The following is a 9,488-nucleotide window of genomic DNA, read 5'->3' as shown; positions in this document are numbered from 1 at the left end:
TTATTTATTTTATTATTATTATTTATTTATTTATTTATTTTTTTTTTTTTTTTTTTTTTTTTTTTTTGGTATAAAATTTTGAACAAAGGGTCATGCATTAGACATTTTAAATATAGTTCCATTAAATCTCCAAATACTGTATTTATATAGGTATATATGGGGAATTTAGAATAATCGTTAACATGAATAGGCTTAGGCTTTATCATAAGTAGAAATGGTTGTGGAAATTAAACGCCAATTTTAAATAAGAAAGATCAATCTTATTGCAGATACCCATAATTTTTTTATGGGAAACAGTAGGGTTGGTTGATTTACATCCACTTAAAGTTCTCATTTGTTATCATATTATCGTTATTAATTTTCCAAATTCTTGACGTGGTGTAAGTTAAATGGTTCAGGTTAGATCGTTGAATCATATATTGTTGAATGATATTTTGACGAGTATTTCGAAATTCATTGCGCACACAAGTTCTTAATGTATACGATATCGGAAAACCTCGAATGTCCACCACCACACTGACATTTTGACGATAGGGTAAACTCTCCTTTCTGTAGCTGATTGCCTTCATCAGGTTGACATATATATATATTTGCCAATATAGTGAGCGCGTACTAAAAGTTAAAGATCTTGCTAAAAACATTTTGCTTATTTTGTTTTTGATCATTTGCAGCGACTTTGCTTTGTTGTGTCTTAACTGTGCTCCTTTCTTCTTGTTTACGAATTCTTCCATCCTAAATGTTTTATTACAGGCTGGACAACTTTGTGATGAATTAGTTTTAAACCTTTTTATATTCATATCTGTTTTGTGTGTGTGTGTGTCCACAGTGTGGTTCTCAAGCTTACACTTTGCTTTGATTCCAAGGTAGGGCCTACTCGCCAGACTGAATTTTAATTAATTCATTTCCCTATTTTCGTGAGAACTGCATCAGGTTCTAAATTTTGCCTGGTCCATTTTTCAAATTGCGAAACACCATTAAAACTCTAGTTTTGTTAATAAAATCGGGATCACAGAATTTTAATCGGGTATGATGATCAGTTGTAGATGGCGCTCTTTAATGAATGTACGCATGCGTTGCATATTTTTGACAGCGATGGCGGACGATATTCCAAACATTGCATGAACGACCAGTTCTTCGAGTTGTTTTCAAGTAATTTTGAGGATTTAATACTTTTAAGAAGATTCTTTTTCTGGAGTATATAAACAGAACTTTAGGTATAAAAATGTTAATTGATTTCTTTCTTTTTTTTGAACTGTGACCGTTTTTTTAATGTCTCTTGCTGTCTTGTCTAGACCACAAGCATCTGAATTTCTATGAATAAGCCGTTATCTGATTGATCAGAGTGATATTCATAGAAATTCAGAGGCCTGTGTCTAGACTAAGACATTTACCTGTAATTGTTAATATTTACAGACATTCAAAGTAGTTACAAGTGATATCCATTGCGTTTCTGTAGTAATCTTTTACGCAGGACATGCAACATCAAGAAAAAGTTGCTTTATCATGATCAAAGGGTTAGAACTACGAGGTCCAGCACAATCTCTTGATAAGCTATGTAGCTTGGATTAACTATAATATATAGCTTTATTAAGCTTTTCAGAATAGCTTACTTACTTACTTAGTCCTCTTCGTGCTTTGAGCACATAAGGCCTGCACCGAGGACCTCCATCTCTGTCTGTCCGCTGACATCTGCCCCAAGTCCATCCCTGTTCTTTCATTTCTTTTTCTACTGACCACCGCCATGTCTCCTTTGGTGGCCCTCTGTTTCGTTTCCCTGATGGAGTCCATCTTAAGGCTACCCTTGGTATATCTGATGTTTCCATTCTCAAGACATGGCCAATCCATTTCCATCATTTCTCTTTAATCTGGTGAGATAGGGCAGCTGTTTGTGTTCTTTCATACAGCTCCTCATTACTGATCTTGTTCGGCCAGAATATCTTAAGTATTCTACGGAGACATCTTGTTTGGAAGGTGTCTAGTTTTTGAGTGATGTTGTTTGTCACCTTCCAGGACTCAGATCCATATAGGAGGACTCCAATGACATTTGTTTTAAATATCTTTATTTACCTATTTTATCTCACTTTTTTCTGTGTTATTTTTTCAGCATGTATAAAAAGTTGCGACTCGATGCTGTGATAGTCTTCAATTTTAAAATCTGAAAATAATGCATGTCAAACTCGCTAATCAAATTGCGTCTACTTGAGAGACTTTGTACTCAAAGTTCTAAAAGTTTTATGGCTATATAAAGCAATTGATTTGTGACCAAACTGTTACTTCTTGAATGAAATTATAAAGGAGGTCAATTCTGGTCAACAAGAGAATTGATTGGTAATAATTCAGCACTATGTGAAGAAATCATACTTATCTATGCCTCAATACATACAAAGTGGTGTACAGTTATCCAAACAATGGAGAAAAAAAAAAATTGCTTAAAAGTATTCAAAAGCTGTAAAAAAAAAAAAATGTTAGAACTATCTTTGATTTGGGTTGCTTTTTAGATAGTCTATGGTACCTATATGAATAGTCAAATACTTGCAAATTTTTGGTCTATTTCTTACAAAAATCATTTTTGTGAAAAACTGCATATAAATAGCTTTATTAAGCATTCTTTTTCAAGGTAATTCTCCTCAAAAACATTTGGAATCAAAGACTTTCTAAAAGATTTGGGGTGCATAAGATATTTGATTAGTGACCAAACAGTTACCTCTTGACTTCTTGAGTGAAATTATAAAGGAGGCCAATTTTGATTAACATGATAAATTCAATGCTAGTAATGCAGTACAGTGTAATCATACAATAATGGAAATATATTTTAACCCCCCCCCCCCCCCCCAAAAAAAAGTCCAAAAGAGCAATGGTCAAAATATCTTTGATTTGAGTTGCTTTTTAAAATTCCATTGTACAAACACCTGTTTGTAAATTTTTCTCTAATTTATGTAAAAAGCATATTTGTGAAAAACTGCATATATGTAGCTAAATCAAGCTACTTAATTAGCTAAAGAAAGCTTCTTTATAAAGTTTATATAGTTGAATAAAACTACATAGGTAATTCAAGCCATGTAGCTAAATTTGGTGATTGTATCAGACCTGCTAAATATTACATGTCAGCTTACTGAGGAGCTTATTGTTTTAAAGTGAACTTTTTGATTTTGATTTTTAGAACAGCAGAAGTAAAAATAAATACTGTCCAACATCAACCAAAAAAATGGTATGTACATAAGTTGTTTTTGCAGAATATTATATAATTGAAGAATTTTTTAAAGAAGTGAAAATCTGTTTGTTATCATTTAATGTCAAACAGTTATTATATGCATCTTTAATTTTTGATAGGCTGATAAATTATATATGTTTCACCTAAACTATTTTTGATTGAAGTCTAAGCAGAAGCCTAGTTCTAATGCTGAGTGTGTTAAAGTAGTGGTGAGATGCAGGCCTTTGGATGAAAAGGAAATTAGGGATGGCCATGAACGGTAATAAGTCTGTAAAGAAAATTTTTGCCAAGATATTATTACACAATAAAACAGTTTGAACATGATCCATAGCTGTAATGAAAGCATCGTGACAAAGACTTTTTTTTGCCATTTAAAATTTGCGTGAAAGATTCTAATACAATCATATGAATTGTGAACAATATTTTTGATAAGAGACAAAATTTGCACATAAAGCTACAGGCATGAATTTTACTTTGAGCATCCAGTTTCCTTATGTAACTCTTAAATAGTTTTCAAACATTGTGAGTTTTAAAATGTACCTACAATGATTCTTTATTGAAAATTTTCATTCGATTATTTTTCAAATTGATCTCAGACTATTTAATACCATATTGTTTTCACATATTTTAATGATTTAAAAAGAAACTAGGGACAAATTAATTATGACATTCTTTTCTTTAAAATCTGATGGGTAGAATCTTTAGAATTTCTCCAGTTTTAGCTCACCTCCTCAGAGCTGCTATTACTGCCTTTCAGAGTCCTAGATTAAAGTTTTTGTTAAAGGTCATTTCCCAAATAACTGTAAGCCCCACCCTAGACTTAACTTGCATGGATAATGCATCTAAAGATTTATTAACCAGTCATGCCTCAGAGGGCATCTGATCTATATTTTTCAGACTGCCAGGTTAAAGTTTTTTGAGCAGATTCATTTCTCAAGTAACTTTAAGCGAAGGGCAAAACTTGCATGGATACAGAATGAATATTTCTAGACAAAGAGTTTATACATTACTTTTGTTTAAATGAGCTATCTAATCATTCATTACATCTGTTTGACAAAGATAAATCAAATAGAATACTTTGATGTTATAATTGCTTGCTTATTGTTGTAGAATTGTGGACATGGATGTTAGCAAAGGATCAATTGTTATCCATAATCCAAAAGGGCCTAATTCGGAACCTCCCAGAACCTTCACTTTTGATGCTGTTTATGATTGGAAGTAAGAAAGTTTTTGTGGTTATATCAGATTTCAAATGTACTGAAAACCCCTTTTTTTTGAAAGTTAATAAAATAAAACGACATTTTTTTTTGTACATCATCATGATTGAATGAAATGATCAAGTAAAGCACATGTACTGTTTTAGTTCTAAACAGAGAGATTTATATGATGAGACATTCCGAGACCTGGTACAGTCTGTGATTGAGGGGTTTAATGGGACAATCTTTGCCTATGGACAAACAGGCACAGGCAAAACATTCACAATGCAAGGTACATACATTATTCTTTTCATTAGAATTACTTCACTTGAGCAATAAAATATTTAATTTATGATTAGCTTATTTATTTGACATCAGTGCTAAATTGTTTTATTTTTCCACAGGTCCAAAGAATGACCCTGAGTTACGAGGTGTTATACCAAATTCTTTTGAACATATTTTTCAACACATTGCCAGGACTCAAAATCAACAATACTTGATCCGAGCTTCATATCTGGAGATTTATCAGGTATAATAAAAAATTACAAATCAATGATAGTTATGAAAGATTTTAAAATGGGAAGTTAAAATAATATGAAATGCTGGCATGTCAGAGGAACAGGTTTCATGGAAAAGCTGTGAGAGCATTTACTAAATGGCATTTTAAAATTGTTGGCAGGAAGAGATAAGAGACTTGTTAGCCAAAGATCACAAGAAACGGTTGGAGCTTAAAGAGCGTCCTGATACAGGAGTATATGTAAAGGTGGGTAACTTACTTATATACAAGTAATATCAATTAGTAGTGAAAAACAGAGCATCCTGATACAGAAGTAAATGTAGATTATTTACTGATATACTGTACATGAAGCAATATCAAATAAGGCAAAATTAAAAAAAATGTCTGTTTCTGGTAACATGTCAAAAAAAAGGGGGGGGTAGGAGGTAGGCAACAGCCTTTTTAAAAAAAAAATTACTTTTTATTCTGTAAGCATCAGTTAAATATTCAATACGCTGGTTTTTGTCATATACAAATATATGAATAAACATACACAACAAAACGAGCATATTCTTTAAAACACTTGGATAGAATTATTTTTATAGTATCTGGGACATGCATTTTATTGACTGCACTATGAGAAATCTGTACTAGTGAACAAAAGTACAGTTCAAAATCTGGATTTGTAATAAACAGCATTAGTTGGTAAGTATAAATTAGAATCGGTCAGGTTACTGGAAACACACATATTTTTTTTTTAAGCCTAATAGTTAGGCAAACATTGATACTTATTTGACAGTAGATGAAACGGGGATTCTTGCTTTGGTGACTAAAGTTTTCCATGTGTTTACAGGATCTCTCTTCATTTGTTACAAAAAGTGTGAAGGAAATAGAACATGTGATGAATGTGGGGAACCAGAATAGAGCTGTGGGGTAGGTATAAAAAGGGAGATAAATGTGGGGAACCAGAATAGAGCTGTGGAGTAGGTATAAACTATAAAAAGGGAGATAAATGTAGGAAACCAGAATAGAGCTGTGGGGTAGGTATCAACTATAAAAAGGGAGATAAATGTAGGTAACCAGAATAGAGCTGTGGGGTAGGTATAAAAAGGGAGATAAATGTGGGGAACCAGAATAGAGCTGTGGGGTAGGTATCAACTATAAGAGGGAGATAAATGCGAGAAACCAGAATAGAGCTGTGGGGTAGGTATAAACTATAAAAAGGGAGATAAATGTGGGGAACCAGAATAGAGCTGTGGGGTAGGTATAAAAAGGGAGATAAATGTAGGAAACCAGAATAGAGCTATGGGGTAGGTATCAACTATAAAAAGGGAGATAAATGTGGGGAACCAGAATAGAGCTGTGGGGTAGGTATAAACTATAAAAAGGGAGATAAATGTGGGGAACCAGAATAGAGCTGTGGGGTAGGTATATAAAGGGAGTTAAATGTAGGAAACCAGAATAGAGCTGTGGGGTAGGTATCAACTATAAAAGGGAGATAAATGTGGGGAACCAGAAGAGAGCTGTGGGGTAGGTATAAAGTATAAAAAGAGAGATAAATGTGGGGAACTAGAATAGAGCTGTGGGGTAGGTATAAACTATAAAAAGGGAGATAAATGTGGGGAACCAGAATAGAGCTGTGGGGTAGGTATAAAAAGGGAGATAAATGTAGGAAACCAGAATAGAGCTGTGGGGTAGGTATAAAAAGGGAGATAAATGTGGGGAACCAGAATAGAGCTGTGGGGTAGGTATAAAGTATAAAAAGGGAGATAAATGTGGGGAACCAGAAGAGAGCTGTGGGGTAGGTATCAACTATAAAAAGGAGATAAATGTGGGGATCCAGAATAGAGCTGTGGGGTAGGTATAATCTATAAAAGGGAGATAAAGGTGGGGAACCAGAATAGAGCTGTGGGGTAGGTATAATCTATAAAGAGGAGATAAATGTGATATATACTGTAGGAGATATATATGTATTTTTATTCAACTCGCTTGTTTCTTATCCCATCCAAAAAGCTTTGGGATAGAAAACAAACAACTCATTGTCCAATAGGAGATCCTATCTATGTAATGGTATACCATAGAGTTAAAATTATAATCTTTTAGATTTTTTTCAAAGATTTATGATGCATCATGCTTGTTCTATGAAATACTGCCCTGCAGTCTGTGTGTACTACTTATTTTTTTGTTGTTGACCTAATTGGACTCAGCTGTTAAGAGTGGTTGGTTGTGTTGTCTTTTTCAGAGCCACAGACATGAATGAACACAGCTCCAGATCTCATGCTATTTTCATCATCACAATAGAGTGCAGCACGGTACATTCACAGATATATATATGGATATAATAGAAAGAAATCTATAGAGAAGATCTAGTTAAACACATCTCATTTTGTACAATTTGTACTTTGATATTCTGTTGCAGTTATTGAATTCATGATATATTTACAAGTACCATGTCCTTAATTTTTGTGTCTTCATTAAAGATGTTCTTGTTTTGCAGGAGGATGAAGAAGGAGAGAATCACATTCGTGTTGGGAGGCTGAACCTAGTAGATCTGGCAGGAAGTGAAAGACAGTCAAAGACGGGAGCCACTGTATGTACCATTTGTAGTTATTAAACTTCCTTGTTAAATACTAAAATCTTATTGGTTAAGATGCATTAACCGATTTTAATTACCCTCGGCCTTGGCAATGGGTAATACTGTGGAATCATTTTTATTCGTGGGGGTCAATGTTTGTGGGTAGCCAAAAATTTCCTGGTTCATGGGGACGTAATTTTGTTGATAACAAGTTCTATTTCGGTTTTTTTTTCTTCAAAGTTTAAACAAAGAAGGATAACTCCGTCATTGTTGCTCATTTAAAATGATAAGGAGTTATCTCTCTTGTGAACACAAAACGTATCATTATATCTCCAAGCAATAGTGATTACTTCTTAGCGGTAAGTATATATTCTGTTGAATTTTTACCTCACTCATCTCATTTCAAAATGTACATCATGCAGTGGCTTAAAATGGGGAAAATCAACAACAGTAGGATTGCCTGATCCAAATGAAAGTCAAAATAACCAAGAAGCAATGATTTTAGAGTGCGCTAATTCTGCAATTGAGACTTTAATAGAAGATAGTCCCGCTAATTCCCCGTGTTCGACACCAAGAAAAAGAAAACAGGGCAACTACAATTATCTTGATGATGAGCAACAAGCGAAAATTGCAAAACTGGTGGTTGAAAATTGCTAAAGCGGCACAAAAAATGACGAAAGATCTAGGCCGAAATTTATCAGAATCTACAGTTAGAAGTATTAGGGATCAATATAACAGAATGAGGAGAGCCTCAGGTATGATTACAATTTTTAATTCAAAGATTTTGAAAAGAAAATAATAGTGACATGTCCTTTTCATTTATAACCTACTAGTAACATACTAGTATTTTAAAATTTACAACACATTCAAATAAAAACAAAACATTTAAAAATAATAATAATAACCGGAAAAAAAAGCTTTTTTTAAAATTATGGTGTTGTGATTTTAGGTGAATCTAGACTACAGACACTTCCTAGATCCCCACGTGGTAATCCTTGATGCTTGGGTCATTGGACAGAGATGTTCAAAACTGGGTCAAAAAAGTTCGACTGAATGGGGGAGTTATCAACCTAAGAATAGTAATGGCACCTGCGGAAGCGATTGTTACTAAATTTGATAGGAAAAAGCTTGCTCGGTATGGAGTACACATCGAATTTACAAAACATTATGCCAGATCATTATTGCGCAGAAGGGGCTATGTAAAACGAAAGGGTACAAAAGCCGTTAAAAACTTGCCAAATGATTTTGATGAAATTAAAACCGAATTTATAAACAAGGTTGAAAAAGTTAAGACTGATCATTCAGTCCCCGATTCTCTTATTTTAAACTGGGATCAGACGGGATGCCAACTTGTGCAGGGTGGGGACTGGACTATGGAGACCAAGGGCTCCAATCAGGTAGTGCTCGCTGGAATCGATGACAAGAGACAGATAATGGTTCTTTTGTGCGTGACTAAATCTGGCACCCTTTTGCCTTCCCAGCTGATTTACGCAGGTAAATCTGACAGATGTTTGCCTAAAGGCGTCAATTTTCCAGAAGACTGGGATATAACATTCGCCGACTTGCACTGGAGCACAGAAGAGTCAATGAACCGATACGTTGATAAAGTTATCGTTCCTTACGTGAATGAAATCTGCGAAAACCTTCCTTTGGATCGCATTAACCAGAAAGCAATTGCCGTATTTGATGTTTTCGCAGCATATAGAGCTGATACGTTATTGGAAAAATTAAAAGCCAACAACATTCAACCTGTATAGGTACCGGCGGCTTGCACCGACAAATTACAGCCAATAGATGTCACGGTAAATTACAGTTATAAAGAACAACTTAAATCATGTTTTCACCAGTGGTATGCGGAACAGGTCTTTAAATCTTTAGATGAGAACGACGACAACAATGCCAAAATTGACTTAAAAACGTCTACCCTGAAACCAATTCATGCTAATTGGCTAATTAGCACCCACTCCAAAATCGCACTGAAAAATGAGCTCATTAAAGGGGCATTTGAGC

At 34.2% G+C, this 9,488-nt stretch overlaps 1 protein-coding gene across 1 annotated transcript in view; it reads left to right on the top strand.

The window, feature by feature from the left end:
- The first annotated feature begins 1,125 nt into the window (after positions 1-1,125).
- Positions 1,126-9,488, top strand: part of LOC133191099 (kinesin-II 95 kDa subunit-like) — a 31,962-nt gene continuing 23,599 nt past the window's right edge. The window contains exons 1-10 of the mRNA XM_061326789.1: positions 1,126-1,214; positions 3,161-3,208; positions 3,376-3,470; positions 4,322-4,429; positions 4,575-4,699; positions 4,812-4,936; positions 5,087-5,170; positions 5,757-5,836; positions 7,146-7,215; positions 7,401-7,493. Of these exons, the coding sequence (XP_061182773.1) occupies positions 3,206-3,208; positions 3,376-3,470; positions 4,322-4,429; positions 4,575-4,699; positions 4,812-4,936; positions 5,087-5,170; positions 5,757-5,836; positions 7,146-7,215; positions 7,401-7,493 (783 nt within the window). The 5' untranslated portion in view covers positions 1,126-1,214; positions 3,161-3,205. The remainder of the gene's footprint in view (positions 1,215-3,160; positions 3,209-3,375; positions 3,471-4,321; positions 4,430-4,574; positions 4,700-4,811; positions 4,937-5,086; positions 5,171-5,756; positions 5,837-7,145; positions 7,216-7,400; positions 7,494-9,488) is intronic.

Source organism: Saccostrea echinata, unplaced genomic scaffold (assembly GCF_033153115.1).
Source record: "Saccostrea echinata isolate AGI-Se365-2 ecotype Australia unplaced genomic scaffold, CSIRO_AGI_Sech_v1 ptg000023l, whole genome shotgun sequence".
Lineage (NCBI taxonomy): Eukaryota > Metazoa > Mollusca > Bivalvia > Ostreida > Ostreidae > Saccostrea > Saccostrea echinata.
This window is presented reverse-complemented; position numbering and strand designations above follow the sequence as displayed.